The sequence below is a fragment of the Doryrhamphus excisus genome, chromosome 12 (assembly GCF_030265055.1).
Source record: "Doryrhamphus excisus isolate RoL2022-K1 chromosome 12, RoL_Dexc_1.0, whole genome shotgun sequence".
NCBI lineage: Eukaryota > Metazoa > Chordata > Actinopteri > Syngnathiformes > Syngnathidae > Doryrhamphus > Doryrhamphus excisus.
In genome coordinates this window covers 13,255,634-13,273,067 of record NC_080477.1, presented here as the reverse complement: position 1 = coordinate 13,273,067, position 17,434 = coordinate 13,255,634, and the positions used below count along the sequence as shown (strand labels likewise).

At 42.5% G+C, this 17,434-nt stretch overlaps 2 protein-coding genes across 4 annotated transcripts; one reads left to right on the top strand and one right to left on the bottom strand.

The window, feature by feature from the left end:
- Positions 1-284: 284 nt before the first annotated feature.
- On the bottom strand, positions 285-7,299 carry LOC131139500 (uncharacterized). Of its 3 annotated transcripts, none has more exons than XM_058089178.1 (8): positions 7,145-7,299; positions 6,165-6,268; positions 5,002-5,470; positions 4,821-4,919; positions 4,696-4,732; positions 3,093-3,164; positions 1,378-2,535; positions 285-1,309 (listed from the first exon to the last, which is right to left on the bottom strand). In XM_058089178.1, the coding sequence occupies exons 1-8, from the start codon at positions 7,241-7,243 to the stop codon at positions 1,059-1,061; spliced, it is 2,289 nt and encodes a 762-aa protein (XP_057945161.1). In that variant the 5' UTR covers positions 7,244-7,299; the 3' UTR covers positions 285-1,058. The 3 variants fall into 3 exon arrangements, with proteins under 3 accessions (XP_057945161.1, XP_057945160.1, XP_057945162.1); XM_058089177.1 differs by having other exon boundaries at positions 290-1,312; XM_058089179.1 differs by having other exon boundaries at positions 292-1,312; positions 4,827-4,919.
- A 1,141-nt stretch (positions 7,300-8,440) lies between these two features.
- On the top strand, positions 8,441-14,697 carry ctcf (CCCTC-binding factor (zinc finger protein)). Its single transcript, XM_058089640.1, has 13 exons — positions 8,441-8,608; positions 9,697-9,978; positions 10,048-10,227; positions 10,349-10,715; positions 10,790-10,960; positions 11,170-11,303; positions 11,413-11,533; positions 12,017-12,166; positions 12,255-12,415; positions 12,498-12,680; positions 12,764-12,896; positions 13,018-13,167; positions 13,359-14,697. The coding sequence occupies exons 2-13, from the start codon at positions 9,718-9,720 to the stop codon at positions 13,601-13,603; spliced, it is 2,256 nt and encodes a 751-aa protein (XP_057945623.1). The 5' UTR covers positions 8,441-8,608; positions 9,697-9,717; the 3' UTR covers positions 13,604-14,697.
- Positions 14,698-17,434: the final 2,737 nt, after the last annotated feature.

Here is a 17,434-nt window from a genome sequence, read left to right as displayed (position 1 = left end):
GGAGCCTATCCCAGCTGTCTTCAGGCGAGAGGCGGGGTACACCCTGGACTGGAAGCCAGCCAATCACAGGGCACACATAGACAAACAACCATTCACACTCACATTCATACCGATGGACAATTAGTCGCCAATTAACCTAGCATGTTTTTGGAATGTGGGAGGAAACTGGAGTACCCGGAGAAAACCCACACATGCACGGGGAGAACATGCAAACTCCACACAGAGGGTGGCCCAAACACTATATTACTGTAAATTAAATTGAAGTAATATTTTTGCTCTAAATCAAATACTATTTCTATGTCTCATTGTATTCATGCTGCATAGCGTGTGACCTGAGTGTCTCCTCGCTGTGTCAAATAAAATAGAGCAACTTTTATGTTTATTAGTGAAGATACACTCATACAGAATTATATAAGTGTACCATTTCAATAAAAGTCTGACTGAACCTCATTCTTGAACTTTGAAAGGCAACTTTCAGTGAATCTCATGATCTTTGTTGAAGCATTTCCATGGCTTTCAACCACATCATGTGGTCTGTCACTGTATGTTTTTTTTTTTATGTGCCATTTAACACCATTATGGAGCATGCACGTACTGCATATCTGTAGCACAAAAATAGATCAGGTTACAGGAAAACAAATTCATATTTTTTCAGAGAGAAAAGTTCACTTGTTCAACAAAAACATCTCACTAACTCAATTCAATAATCCATTTAATAGTCATATCTATTTTCTCTTATCCATCTATTGTAAACATGGTGTCTTTCAAACACAGTACTTTTCTTATGGTACATAATCATACGTGCAATGCATAATTCAAACACAAGTTTAAAAAAAGGACAAAGACACTGCTGGAATTGTTGATTACATCACACCAAGGGGATCTCACTTCTTTGGTCCAGTGGCCCACCGGGTGTGTGGTGTGCTGCTCTTGTGTTGGTGGTCCCTGTGCAGGAAGTGCCATGGATCATTTAACCTTTTACCCTTTACTGTGGTCTAAACCTGCCTACATCACAGTAGTTGGTCCCAAATTAAGCAATTCCGATATATTCTTTTTAATTACTTCCCATCTGCAGATTTTGTATCTTCTTGGTTGAGGCGCTCTTTTTCCAAAGTGGGTTCCGTTGCCATCACTTCAGTTGCCACCGTGATATCTTCAGCTTTCACACTTGCCTCTTGCACTTCTCTCTTTGTCACTTCACTGTTGTCTTGAGTTGCTTTCTCAGTACAAGGCTCACACTCTTCTGCATCATCCATGACTATCTTGCTTTCAGTTTGTTTGCTCTTTTGGACCACCTCAATCACCACGTCTTCTAATGAGAGAGAAAATATACTGATGTTAAACCAAAAAAAAGAATGCATAAATTATTTCACTTACCTATGTCCTTAACAGTCGGACTTGATCTTTCATCAATATTTGTCTGTAAATCTTGTCCTGGACTATCATGGGTGAGTGCTGGAGGGGTTGGACTGGAGTCATCAGAAGCAGGGAGGCAGGTAATAACTGATGAGAACGCAGAGCTGGTCTTCTTACAGGAAAGTGGGTCAGTCACGAGCGGGGAGGTAATTGCATCTGTAGTCGTTATATGTGCGTTACTAGTGGCGGTGGAGATGGAGTCTGTGAGGTTGGTTTCGCTGGATGAGACGTGGGGGACAATGGAGGAAGAAGAAGAGTTGATGTAATCAGTAGATGTTGTGGTGGTAATGGAGTTGGTGCTGGCAGGAGGAAGGGCGGAGGAGCTGATAATAGGGGTATCAGATACAGGGGGAGTTGAGCTTGGGGCCACAGATGTGCTTTTAGACGATATCGGGCTCGTAGGGGAGACTGATGCTAAGTCAACACTCGAGCTGGTGGTGGTTGCAGCATCAGATTTGACATCTGCTAGTTGGATAGTTGTTGCTACAGCGGCAACGACCGGAACGGCTTCATCACCAACTGAAACTATGCCATTTGACTCTGGCCTTTCCGACTTAACTGACATATCTGTTGATGTTGCCAGACTTTCACTGCGATGATCGTTTATGTTTTCCAAGATGTTTACGGTAGTTGTCGAGTCGGAAGTGGTAGAGAATGTCGAAGTAATGGAGTCCAAGCAAGTGGAGGTACTGGGGTCAGGGGCGGAGAGTTCTGTAAGAGTTGTTGGAAAACTAGAAGGGGATGGTTCTGTGCTAACAGGCTGAGCTTCAGGCTCAGAAGGTTTACCATCTTCATCCGTACCATCTGTGGTTGCTGCATTAGCGCTGACAGCAGGTGACTCAGAGTCAGATGTTACAGTACTAGACAAGGAAATTGGAGCATTGGTCGAGTCAGCGGCGGCGTTTGTGGTTACCGCAGGAGTAGCGGGGCCAGATGGAGCAGCAGTTGGACTCTTTAGTTTAGTGGGTGTGCTTGTATCCCCTTCTTCTATTTGGACCAGCTCATTCTCAGGTGTGTTGCGGCCAGATGTTGTGGGCTTGATGACTGGCTTTGGAAGCAAAGGAGGCTTTCCAGCTGACTCATGTGCTGACATGCTTGGTCGAATTTGATGCCTCGTATCTGATGAGTAAAATGTTAAGTACACTAATTCCGATTTACATATGCATACAGTATTGTGCAAAAGTCTTATGCCACCATTAGTTAGTTGTTTTAGAGATGCTGTATTGACCATAGACCAACTTTCTTGCATAGTGTCTGAGCATACACATAAACGACCTGAGCATCAACTTCTGTGAGTGCCATCAGACATTTTATCACTAATTTTCCTTGATGAACTGTGGGAAAAAAATAATGATTATCATTTTTTTTAATGTTCTGATCACCTGTTTCAACAGGTAGACCACAAATTAGTTGAAACTGAATCGGTGTCACCTCTGCTTATAGCAGGCAAGTAATTCATTCTATTATACTTCACTAGTGCTTGACGTCGCAACTATCAGTTTCACACAGCCGACAGAATTGTCATCAATGAATGAATCATTTTACCGGCCTTAGTATCTGTACCTTTACACTTTACAAAGAGCCCCATCAACATGTTTTACTATGTCAAAATGACTACTCTAAAAAGGTCATTAATAGGCAATGGTGGCCTAAGACTTTTGTGTACTACTGTTTACCTGATGATGCTGACATAGTTCTGTGTTTTGTGAAAGTCGGTGTTGGCTCAGCTTTACTGTCAATAATGGTGCCTGAAAAAAATATATATTTAAATGTAATAATTTAGCTAAAAATATATCCTACCATGTGTGTATATACCAGTAACGTGCAGTCAGGGGAGGCAGGTGAGGTCCCCCTTGTCATAATGAAAAAAAAAACACCCCCTTCTTATATCGATTGGCCACCAATCAGTATTGGCTGATTTCCGTGCAAAAGCATATGATCGTCATTCATTCATTCATTCGTTCATTTTCTACCGCTTACCCTCACAATTGTCGTGGGGGGTGCTGGAGCCTATCCCAGCTGTTTTCGGGGGAGAGGCGGGGTACACCCTGGACTGGTCGCCAGCCAATCACAGGGCTCACATTCATACCTATGGACAATTTGGAGTCACCAATTAAAGAGAAAACCCACACTTTAACTCTGGTCTCCTAGCTGTGTGGCCTGCGCGCTAACCACTTGATCGCCGTGCAGCCTATGATCGTCATATGTGGGTAAATGTCGATCAACTCAGTCTTGTACTATTGCAGCATGCGACCTATAGAGATCGTCCCATGCCCACTTTCCTTCACACTGCGCAGGAGCACAAAACCGTGTCAAACATGCCTGATGTGTGGAACTTACCTGCTTGTGAGAGTGATATAAATTTTGCATCGTGCAAAATATGCCACAAAAAATATATCACCGAGGTAGTATGTTAAAAAGCTTTAAAGCATTTGAAGAACAAACACTTGATGCCGTATGGTGAGTTTTTGAAGCTCACGATGTGATTATCAGTCAAAAGGCAGCTAATGTAACCGAAACGTTGGCCTGTATGTGCGCTACAGTCAGCAGTCTAAAGCAAATAACCCGGAAAATAATAGAATGTATATGACTATATGACCAGCCTCTCTCAGCGGTTCTCTGCCTGGCAGTCCTGCGAGAAACCCATCAAAGTATATACTTTCACAACCAAACTCTCTTTTAAGAAGGCGTTTCTTCATTTTCATGAGTGATATATGTTCTCTTGAAAAAGTGAAATATGTTTTTGTCGTAAATAAAGGTGATTTTATGGTTCCATCAGTCAGCTGGGATAGGCTCCAGCATTCCCCTGCCACCTTAATGAGGATAAGTGGCATAGAAAATGGATGGATGGACGGTGAGAAGTCACCGGCTCTATCCAGCCAATGACTTCACTCTATAGGCGTGGCCGGGTACAAGCTGGACAAGCTGAGTGGGACCAATCACAGTGAAGTGGGCGTGTCCGCAGGCAGGCCGTGGGTGGAACAAATTAAAACAGACCGTTTTGAAAATCTAAGGAAATGCAGCTGGAATAGGTACAGATACTGGACGATCTAGAAAGCTTTCTGTGTGGGTTATCGTGTGTAGCAGCTCTATAGGAGTCCACTCAATACAAAGGGCCGAAAATGTTCATATTAAGTCCATTTTAACATACAGAAACTCCAAAGGAGCCAGCCCTAAACCTCACCACACATCACTGGTATATACACATACAAATACATATATACAGGTATTTGTGGGTGTGATTATTTCATGTTTTTGCAGGTAGATGAATTGACATACCTTCAGATTCTGCCTTTTTCATCTCTCTCTCTGGATTCTATGAGAATGAAAGAGAAAAATATGATCTGTTTGAGAGTATACTATCAACTAGTATCTACTTTGAGATAATATTTAAAGACACATACACACACCTGTGTCTCTTCTGGTTGAGCTTTGGAAACTCCAATACGCTGAAGCATAAGATGAAGTTTCTGTTCAAAGCTATGTTGTCCTTCAAGTTGTTTCTGAAACCATGAATTTTTTTAAAGGTATCTCAGAGTTAAAAGACTGAGAACACGTGTGCTCTTTAATTGCGTGTACACTCACCTTTCTGGCATTGGCGGTCCCCGCTGCTGAACCAGACAGTAAAATAAGAGACTGGGACTTCCCTTCTCTGAGAGCACGGCGGGGTGGCGCCACTTCTCCCCTCAGTGGCGGTGCATCCGAGGCAAGTGTTTCCCGCACAGCTAACTCTCCGGTGATACCACTGGGTTGCTCTTTCCCTTTCTCCTTTTCATTCTCCTTGTCGTGTTCTTTGACTCGGTCCTTATCTTTTTCTTTCTCAGCCCTGGCCGCCTCCCTAAGAGGGCGAATGAGATCAGCGATGGAAGCCTTTTTGGGTCGGCCCTCATGGCTGGGCTCTGATTTCACACCTCGTCTCTTTCTGAGGGTAAAGAAATCTCCAAGCTTCCTCCTGAGTGTTTTTGTGGGGGGTGGGCAGGGGATTGAGGTGGCAGGAACCACTTCATCCACTGTGATGGACTCCTCGTGTAATGGTACCTCATCTTGCTTTTTCCTATGCACAGGGGTCAATTGCATCAAATCAATGTGTAGCATACTGTACTATACAAAAGTCTCATAGGCCAGCACTAGCTTTGTTGTTCCATGACCTTTTTCACCTTTTGACATAGTAAAAGTAGAATTGACATAGTTCGATTGCTCAAATTTGGTGATGATTTGTGGAGAGGTGTTGGCTCAGTCTACGTCACCGTGGCATGAACGAAACCACCGTGGAATTAGCCCACTAACTAACAAACGCAAATACAGTTTACAGAGTTTCCTTGGTGTAGACTTGTACTCTACCGAGTAGAGAAGAAGCGTGAATAATCCATCATTATGTAATTACTGAAACAACAAATCTTATGTTGGCACACACACTTTTGCACAGTACTGTTCAAGAATAAGCTAGTTAAGTTTTTTCACTCTTTTTAATATCTATATTATCTATATACAGTAGCATGACAAGCAGTCATGGAGGCAGGTGAAGCTCTATGATAACAAAGGAGAGGAGCCCCTTTTCCACCACCCGATTTTTTAAGAGAATTTGGAGAATTTGCTTGATTAAAAAAAAAAATTACACCAATACAAGGACTCAGATAAGGAATTATTTTACCAGTGTAAATAAGTTCCTGGTAATAAAAGTTCCTGAAAATGGTGGAATTGGTAGAAAAGGGGCTTTCAGCAACAGCAAATGCTATAGTAATACTCACTCCGTCCCAGCAGGAAGAACTTTCTTGGTAAAGAACTCCTCCACACCTTCATCAACACGCCCGATGAGCTCAAGGACTTCATTTTCACTCTCAATTATTGTCTCCTATCATTTGTACAAGATACAAATATGCTTGACATCAATTTGCTGATAAAAATCTCAAAATGTAACTTCAAATTATGTAACACCTACCTCTATAAAAACCCACACAGCCCTTCACTAGTGTCTCTATAGGTGTATTTTGGCTTCAGTCTTTTGCTACCAACCAGCCTCCTGAGAGGGAGTTGCTCAGTAACATACAATGGGAGGGGGCGAGGGGGCATAGATTTTGCATACAAGATATCTCGTTTTTCCAGTGTGGATAATTCATTATCAATATATCAGTTACATGCATTGAAACGTCCTGATCAGATTAACACATACATACATATAAAAGCAGGGACAGTTTGCAGCAGAGCACAAAATTAGCAGAAGTCGCTGTGACTCGATACCCTGTCAGGGGAATTGCTTGGATTTTGTGTCCCTGGTCACTGGCTCTAAGGGAGTGACTTGATGTCTACAGCCAGAGAGCTATGTGACAACACGATGAGCCATGAAGAAAAAAGGAGCTGATGCACATTTTCTTATACACAATCATGTGAAAAAGGGAAGGCTGCAGGCTTTTTTTTCAGTGTGAGCACAGAGAAAAAGAGAGATCCAAGCCAAACTACCATCTGCAATCCTATTCAAGCAATCACGCTCTAGCAAATCACAGCAAATGCCATTTGTGGTTTCTTCACACAGCTAGTTACCGGCACAATGGCACTGGCTTATTCAAGCAGGGAGCAGGCATCTTTGCAGCTCTCCCCCTCTAACCGTCCCTTCCCTTCCCCCTGCCTCTCCCCTCTGCACCCTATTACATCTCCTCTCTCCCTTCCATTTTCTCTCCACATACACACACACTACCTTCCCTCCATGCTCTGATATCATATTTGACTGTACCTGCGGTCTGCTGGGACGATAGTTGAGTTTTTGTCGGTGAGGTCTTGGTCTGCTCTGGGTGTAGTGCCTGAGAGCTGGTCCGCCCAATGGCAACTCCATTGGGGAGACACGGCACTCTGTTGCCGTGGAGCTCTGTTGCCTTGGCTCTGTTGCTGAGGCACCGTTGCTAAGAGCACAAGCACCAGCAGTATGTAATGCCTCTGCTGAGGTGGGAGGGGCCAGCCTCAGCAAGACTGACAGATATGACAACAGAGCCTCGCCTTCTTCTGCCCCCTCCCCTTAGAGAGGAAACTGTTGAAAAAATAATGTGTGGCAGGGAAGTGACCATTTGTTTTAAGGAAAACTGTGACAGTGGACAGGAGTGGCCTTCTGTAGCCATAAGTGAAACAAAACTGTTGTTGGTTATGTAACAAATTCATCACTTATTTTACATGTGAATCCTCTCAAATCACGAAAGTGGAAGATTGACTTGATTTGTGTTTTTGTGCGTATAAAATAAAATGAATGAATGAAAATAGGCCATGCAAATAATTACATTTTTATTTAGGTACTATTAAAGACATTGACAACAGGCCAGTTCACCCAGTGGACAAACACATCATTAGGCTCAGGAAAATATTTGTAAACACACAAACACAGCCAGCCAATCACTAAGGAAGGGCTTTTCATAAACCTATAATGAAAAATATATCCAAATTCAATTATTCACTGCAGAACCTTGCCAAAAAACACAATGTATCTATAAAACAACATCAATTCAGTGACTTTTTAATAGAAGGTTTTTACCTGATATATTTATAAAGATATAATCTATAAAACTTACATTTAGATATATATGTATATATATATGTGTGTGTGTGTGTGTGTGTGTGTATATACATACACATTCTGTTATTTTAGAGGCTACTTGTGTTTGATTGTATCGTTTATCTTGACTAAGTAATATCTGCAGTGTTCTAATGGTATGCTAAAGTTTCAGCAGAGGTTGAAAGAATCACGACTCACTAGTTTGCATACTGTACGCCCCCATGTGGTATATTGTCCAAATTACGTCTTAATTCACTTTATTAAGAACGTTAGCTGATAGCTCACAATGCGCACAAATGGCACGTATGTCGACATATATGGCTGAAAGTAGACATTTATCCGTATTTATTTGCGAAATACTTCATTCCGGTAAGACAAATCATGTGACCAATTTGTCTCGTTCGCCACGCCCACGCATGAATTCAAATCTGGCGCCTCGGTCGCAGTTCGGCCACGCCCCTTCACCACTGGGCCTTATGTTTGCGCATGCTCGTTCGCCCTTAACGGCCGCCATTTTGTGTGAGGCCCTCTATTCTAAAGCGGGAGAAAATTATCAGGCCAGCACACTGCTTATTCAGACGTCCACGAAGAATTGAAGCGAGCACCCGCATTCGACAGGCTTCGAACAGAATATAACGATAAAATAAGCACTCTGAGGTAAGTTGAATCTGTACTTTGCCCGCAAACACCGAGACGTTTTTGTAGGAGCTGGCGTCGGCCTCTAGGTGTCACGGTGGGGCTTAACGTTACCGACTGGCGGGGGGTGTTTGTCTCCCTCTATCGTTATCCAATATTCACTAAATCTGTCTCTAAACTCTAACTCACTGTCTCGGGCGTGTGTTTTAGTGCTTTTTGCGTGCTGTTTTGTTGGAACTGCCTAGCGATGGTCGTCTGAATGTGTCTTTCTGTTTTAACTTACTTTAGGCCTGACGTCCATCTTATCGTGCCCTTTGTTTCCTGTTTTCAATCGTCCTCGCGCCTCCCAGTCAATAAACAAATATAAGTTCTTATTTGAGTTCGCGACGTTTGAACAGTTGTGTGGAATTAGACTATTGTACCATAACATGACCAATTTAACCGAAACGTTTCTTTTAAAATCGAAAGAGCCACTTTGAAATAGTCCGATCGTGATATCTACATTCTGCAAACCCGAAGCACGCCACCAATATCTTATCCACTCAGCCCGACCCGTGATGATGCTAAATACCACATTTCGCGAAGGTTCCATTCGCTGCTTTGATGCCATTTAACGTCCGGTTTGTTCGAAACGTTTTGGTTTCGTCTCTACAAACTGTTCCCATATGTCATTGAACTAAGTTGCTGTTGCAATACCGCGCGGTAACTCCTGGCTTCATCAGGTGTGTCGACAGAGGTGATTTGAATAAACTCTCAAGGTAGCATAGACCGCATTATTCGTCGTCTGAACGTTTACATTCAACCCCCACTATCTTCAACACATTTTTTCAGCTTAAAAGAACTCTACGAACTCGATAGTTCATGAAGCCTAACGTTTCTCAAGAATAAGTGCACCGACTCGTTTTTGGTAGATGGCGATCTTTTGGAGGTCTGTTGTCAAGACTTTTTTGTACGACTCTTATCAACTCCACATCAGTGCTTGAGTTGATGGAGTTTGGAATTGACTTTCCTGTCGCTTTAGTTCTTGTCATTTGACAATTTTGTGTGAAAACAATCACAATATCGCCATCAAAGTTTTCATTAACAAATGTCACATTCTCAAATTTTAGAGTGTTGACAGGCCGGTCGCCATGGAGGGCGATGTTGTTTCCATGGAGACCACCCATGCAGCAACCCTAGCTCCCGAAGGTGGGGTTCTGCCAGAAGCAGGAGATGCTGTGATCCAAGGGGTGGCGGGAGCATCACAAGCCGTTGAGGTTCCAGGCAACATGGAGATGATGGTGATGGATGCCCTGGATCCGACTTTGTTGCAAATGAAGACAGAGGTGCTGGAGGGAGGGGGCACAGTAACTGTAACTGGTGGAGATGAGGGCCAGATCATCACCCTTCAGGTTAGTACAGGACATGGTTGGTATCACCGTCTATAAAATGGTTCTGTTGACATTTGTTATTATGCATAGGTTGTAAATATGGAGGAGCAGGCTGGTGCTGCTTTAGGTCTTGGTCAGCTACAGCTTGTGCAAGTTCCAGTCACTACAACTACAGTAGATGGCCTTCAGGGCACCTATGTGGATGGATCAGCTAATAAGGATGCAGAGCCGGTTATCTGTCACACACTTCCTTTGCCAGAAGGTTTCCAGGTAGGAATCAATAGAATAAAGTAAAGCATGAAATGAAGCATATTTTCAATAAAAAAAATGTTGTCATCCAATAAGCACTTTACTTGAAACGTTTGACTATGAAAAATGTCTGTTGGGCTAGGTGGTGAAAGTGGGGGCTAATGGTGAGGTAGAGACTGTGGAGCAAGAGGAGCTTCAAGCCGTCCACAATGAGCTTCAAGGGACAAGGGAAGAAGAGGGAGAGGATGGCGAAGTGGCAGCAGATCAAGAACCCACTGAGCCTCAAACAGGGTGGCAGAAGGACCCAGACTACCAGCCAATTACACCAGTCCGCAAAGGAAAGAAGGGAAAGAAAAGCCGTCTACGTTATGCAGAGGGCGACCGAGACATGGATGTTTCTGTGTACGACTTTGAGGAAGAGCAACAGGAGGGACTTCTGTCAGAGGTGAATGCAGAAAAGGTTGTTGGAAACATGAAGCCCCCTAAGCCAACTAAGATCAAGAAAAAAGGTAATCAGTGTTTTTATTGTGAAATACGCAAAAAAGACTCGATTGGTTTCTGATTAGTTCTTCTACTTGACCAGGTGTGAAGAAGACCTTCCAGTGTGAGCTTTGTAGCTACACTTGCCCACGACGCTCTAACCTGGACAGGCATATGAAGAGCCACACAGACGAGAGACCACACAAATGTCATTTGTGTGGAAGGGCCTTTAGAACAGTCACACTGCTGAGAAACCACCTCAACACCCACACAGGTAGAGCAGACCCCATTTCATCCTTGAGTACAACTTTTTGATACTTTTGTGTACATAGTTTGATGGGAAGTGTCATCCTCTTTCAAATTACTGCCGGGGGCAGATGTTATGCTATTGTAATGGTAGTGGTATTCATTTTTTTGTGTGTTGTGTACAAAACAAGACAGGAATGGTGCATGGTCCAATTATTTTGTTTATCAAATCCTTAGGCACCCGACCACACAAATGCACTGACTGTGACATGGCGTTTGTGACCAGTGGAGAGTTGGTGCGCCATCGTCGCTACAAGCACACGCATGAGAAGCCCTTCAAGTGCTCCATGTGTGACTATTGCAGTGTGGAGGTTAGTGATCACATCAGGATTGCCTCTTTTGTTGGTATCAAGACTGCACTGAGAGCATAAGCCTTCATGTATTGTGCTAATCCTAATTGTTTATTAACTCCTTTTGTAGGTGAGCAAATTGAAAAGGCACATCCGCTCTCACACCGGCGAGAGGCCCTTCCAGTGCAGTCTATGCAGCTATGCTAGCAGGGACACTTACAAATTGAAAAGGCACATGAGGACACACTCAGGTGAGATACATTTTGGATAAGTCATGTGGTTGAAACATGATTTAAAGCAGTAGTCCCCAACCTTTTTGATTCCACGGACCTGCTTGTGTTCCCACAAGCCTCTGGGGGAAAGGGACATGAACCACCATAAGTGTGACATTTGCCTTCAATGCCATTGTAGAAAGTTTTGAATAGTTCTTTTAACCTGATACTAAAATGATGAAACACAACAAACACCGATGAGCATGGTATCATCAACCAATTAGAAGTAGCTGCTGTCATTTCGGTTTCTTTGTTGTCTCTTCATTATTCAGAGTAGTCTGTTGTTTCCTTTTTGCAACTCCCGGTTGTGAACGTGAGGTCAGAGTAAAAAAACCACGATCAACTTTTATTAAAGTTAATAAGCTTCATAAAATGTTATATAGTTATTGGCAAAAGTATTTAAAAAATACAAAATGTAAAAAAAATTGGCACTTACAAAACCCTTTCACTTTCCCTCTGCAGGCGAAAAGCCATACGAGTGCTACATCTGCCACGCTCGTTTTACCCAGAGTGGCACCATGAAGATGCATATTCTGCAGAAACACACAGAGAACGTGGCGAAGTTCCATTGTCCACATTGTGACACTGTCATCGCACGCAAGAGTGACCTTGGTAAACGATGCAATCCCTTTTGCTCAGAAAACACAACAAAGTGTACAGCTTTCTCAAGATGATCATGTTCTCCCTCTGTCCAACTCAGGCGTTCACTTGCGAAAGCAACATTCATTTATTGAGAAGGGAAAGAAATGTCGTTACTGTGACGCCGTTTTCCATGAGCGATATGCTCTTATCCAACACCAGAAGACTCACAAGAATGAGAAACGTTTTAAGTGTGACCAGTGTGATTACTGTTGCAAGCAGGTAAGCAACAACAATGTTGACTGATCTTCAGTCTACTTCTAGCACTCAGTCTACTTCTAACACTTGTCTGTTCTTCTGGCAGGAACGTCACATGATCATGCACAAGCGTACACACACTGGGGAGAAGCCCTTTGCCTGCAGTCAGTGTGAGAAAACGTTCAGACAGAAGCAGCTTCTGGACATGCACTTCAAACGTTACCATGACCCCAACTTTGTGCCCACCGCCTTTGTGTGTAACAAGTGTAGCAAGACGTTCACCCGCAGGGTAGGCCAGAGCCCACACAGATTTGTGACTGCTTCACAACACTCTGTGCAGTGTGTCACCATGATATTATGTTTACCCCACAGAATACCATGCTGCGCCACAGTGAGAACTGCATGGGCGAAGTTCCTGGAGACCAAAATGGAACTCCTCCGAAGAAGGGTCGCCGTGGTAGGAAGAGGAAGATGCAGGACAGGCATGATGATGAGGACGACACGGGTATGCGGCCACCGTATTATTTATTTTTTACTGGTGTTGGTTTGCATATTTGAACTAGTAGTTGTCGGAGTAGTATGAATGGTCAGTTAAGTTGTAAATAAAACATTTCACCCTCTCTTAGAACCTGAACTTGACGAGGAGATTGAAGATGAGGATGATTTGTTAACTGAGATCGAAGTGGAACAGGCTCCACCAGTGGTTCCGATCGCAGCTCCGGAGGATCCCCCAGTCAAGAGGAAGCGTGGGCGCCCCCCAAAGAACAAGCCAGATAGTGAGTTTCACAATGCGCTTTACACAGTCCAGTGTTTGTCTGGTCCTACAAACCTTTCATACAGATGCCTAATACATACAGGAATTTTGGGTTCATTTCTGGAAATAATTACGGTGAACTTGTGCTTATATCTAATGTGCACATTGTCATGGTGGTCTATCTAGAGAACTGACCTAAGACTCTCTTGACAGTGGCTGCTATTATCCGCGTTGAGGACGAGGCCACTGGAGAGGTGGACGACATCATTGTGAAAAAGGAGGTTGGCGCAGAACAAGAAGATATGGAAGAGGGAGCCACACATGAAGTGGTTGTCGGTGAAGGCGATTCCACTATTCAGATGGAGGAGTTGTCCCAGGAACAGGAGATGCAGCTGTCAGAGGCACCACCAAATGGAGACCTCACCCCTGAGATGATCCTCAGCATGATGGACCGGTGATGGCTGCAAGGGATGACCCTGTAAACACAAAACAGACCCCGTTTCACATCCACATCTAATTCTTGGCATTTAGGATTACCAACACTTGCATTCGACATAGACAAACATCACTGTTGTAATTTAATGCAGGCTTGCTTTTTAATCGTGCATTGACATGGATGAGTGACAAAGACTTTTAATACGGATTTATTTACCAAAAAATCATTTCAAAATTTGTGTTTTGGGCTGGCTGTAATTTCATCACAGTATCTTGAGCCTTCTCATTGTTGTCCTTGGTGTTTAGTACATTAGTAGGAACATCATTATTAATAAACCTATTCTGGCAACGCTATCAAAAATCATGCTTCCCTAAATCCCAGACATGTGCATGTAAGTATTCAGAGGATCTAGGTGCATATTCATCTCTGTCACCCATGCCCAGTTTTTATCGCCCTGTGTATTTTTTTACTTGTTACACTTCTTGGTAAGGATCACTTGTGTCATCAGGTGAACATTGTAAGCAGATCAATCACCAAGGTCATGGATCTTTCTGCACTTTTTCAGTCCATGTTCAATGTCCTCACTGAAGAGCCCGTTTTACCTCTTGGTTTGGAAGACTGCCCCCCAAAAGCCATCTTTTAATTGGCTTTTCAGTTCGACTCCTTAAACCTGCTGTTGGCCTTTGATGGCAAAAACAACAGGAGACGATAAAATATGTAATCACTGTCCAGAGACCAGAAGATAATGTTATTGTTAATTACAGCAAAAAGATTTGAAATATTTTTATTGTATTTTTATTGTTTGGTTTCTTTGCTGTGGTTAGTAAAAAAATATTTTAACACCTATTCTAGTTTATCAAAGCTTCTAGTCTGCTTACTTTATATCTCTTCTTGCTACTGTAACACCCCTAGACGATGTCTATGTACAAAACATTGTCATTTTATGTGCAAAGAATGTCTTTCTTTTCTTTTTTTTGCTCCCTTGTGTAGCCATTCCACTTTGGGTTCATGGTTTCTTTTTGTACTGATTGCAATACCTTCTGGGCAGTGTGATGTTTTCAATGACTGGCAGTTGACAAATGTATGATGGTACAACCAATAAAAAGTAGACATGGATTCATGCTTTAGCTTTCTGCAGTTGTATCTCACGGTAGTCTTGATATAGGGGATGAGCGCACTCTTGGTACAATAGAAAAAGCAATACTTGCACAATGGGCATTGGTTGAGTGCTAACAAACACTTGTGTATTTTGCTTGCAAATATTTTATTAAATGGAAGTTAATACAAAAAAAATAATTTATATCTCACTTGACTAGAGCCTTTTGTTTGAGGAGCACTTAAGGACCATCAAGTTGAATGCACTTCAATGTGGATGTCTATTTAGTGTGCCTGGCGTTTTATAATTGTTCCATGTTGGTTAAACCTGAAAACCAGTGTAATCCTGGCTCAGTGGCCCATAATTCATCAAAGACAACACGCAAATTGTGATGCAGAAACGCGCATACTTTCTAGCATGTGTCTGTCACATGAGTTATTGCGTGAGAAGAGGCTAATTATCACACTTGAGTTTTTTTTTAATAACAAGCAAGATCTCTATCCGACGCCCCTCGTAATAAAAAAATACATTCAACAGAAACATACACTTATAATGCAAAAATGTAGTGAACAGCGTTTTTTTCCTGTTCAGTAAGAAAGCAATCTCATGATTTCACTCTTAAGCCGCCCCCACCTCCTTACTTGGGCCAACATGGCACCTGGAACGAAACCCACGCATTTTAACTATAGCATAGTTGTGTGACACATCGGCGGTGCCTCTCATTCATTCCAAAACCACAGAAAAAAACCCTCCACGTTAGATTTTTCCTTGGATTCGGCGTAGAGTCGTCAGCTAAAGGAAGAAAACACAATGACAAGACGGGGACATCCTTGTTGCCACAGCAACTAGCGGATTCTCCTTTTCCGGGAGGAGGAGTTGTATTTCAAAATAACAGCCGACTTTCTTGCTTTGTATTGTAATGTTGCTCGCCACTTCATTATTAACAGAACTATATACAGTGTGGTTGTAGTTTGCAGTGGCAAAGAACTGCACTGCACCATGCTGAGAGGTATCCCAATATTTTGGTTGAATTATCCACAAATATTAGAAATGAAATATTTCATTATGTAGCCACAAATAATAAAAATATTGTTAAGGCTATGCCCAAACTTAAATTGCTTGTATTTGGAGTTTTAAATTTAGAAATATTATAGAATACAGTATAGAAAATAGATGGATGGAAGGCCAATACAGTATACATATGTGTACCTATGTAAGAAAGTAAACATACATAACTTACATAAGTAAGTTTTGGAATGTAGCCAATATATTTGGGGAAATTTGCCCTTTAAAGACACAAGAATGATCAGTCACATAATTAATTATGTGCATTTTTTTTTTTTTGCTTTTTCTTTGCCTTTTTTTCAACACTAATTCAAAAGGTGGCCTACATGACAGCCCCTCTGGGATTTTGTCACATGCAGTAGACATCATGTGGTCAATTTCATGGGCCCTTCATAGGAAAACAGCATGTTTGGTCACCACAGTCAATGAATGATTGTAACTTATTACTGGAATTACAAGAAGTGTGGATTATGCTGACACGGCACTGCGGGGGTCTTGCAAATAGCTGGGCTCTACTGTACATGCAGACATACACAACACCATTATTTGATAGTTATACTACAGCACAGTAAATCATTTAGGTCATAATGTCACGTGTGTACATTTGCGACCCAAATCGTGACTCACATGTGAAGCTTTTATTGTGAAATAACCAACCGGAAGTTATCTTTTGGCGACTGCTCCACTGTGTGGACACAAAAACTGCGAAATCGGGGAGAAGGACAGCGCCCAGAATAACTGTCTCGAACTGTGTAGAGCATCGTGTAAGGACATGGGATTCGTGCCAAACCCTCCGACCTGCCGGACTTCCAAAGAGAGGTAAGAGGCGAGCTTCTTCAATCGACCAAGGTCAAAACAAGGCTCCCTTAGAAGATTTCTCTTGCCATGGGCGACGCCAAGTTAGCTTTGCTGTGATGCCAGCTCGTCGTGGTTGTTCTGCAGTTTTTCTCCTTGTTTGGGTCTCCCTCACCGGCTGTATTTGTGTTAGTAATAAGCAAGGGAGTGGATTTATTTAGTCATGTTTGTCTCTATTTAGTGGTTTGTTGTAAACTCCGAAAAATCCTGGCTGGAATATAAATGTAGCTCCTAAGTTTTGCTGCTGGAGCTCCATCCTCCGCCGAGAACCAAGTGAAGCGGCTCCGGCTGTGATGCGACTCTGTTTATCCCACTAAATGGCCTTCTGCCGCCGGGTTAGCTAATCCACTAATCTGGAATCGAGGAGTTTGTGTTTTTTTTTAATATAACTACGACCCTTCATCACCGCTTTTCTACCAGTGGAAGCAAAACAGCCATTGTTATTGTTTGAGTTTCCCTTTTAAGATGGCTTCTTTTTGACTGCACAAATATGACTGCTACCCTGCTATAGTTTCTCTGTTGAATTTAGGTTACATTACAGCATAACACTTAATTGTCCCTGCATGTGATCCCCCATCTGATGTCACACTGTTAGTGGCCATTGCCTCCAATCATTTATTTTATGAATGGATTATTTTGAAGAATAGTCAAGCCTCTATTTAAGGTTTTATCTTGATAACATATCAGATCAGGTGAGGACTACAGGAAACATTAAAAGTTTGTGGTGAGTGACCCTTCAGATCTTGTATTTGCACATCTGTGTATTTTTCAAACAGGAAATGTGTGGGAATAAGTAGCACAATGCATTATGTGGCTTGTACGTGAAAGGCTTTTTTG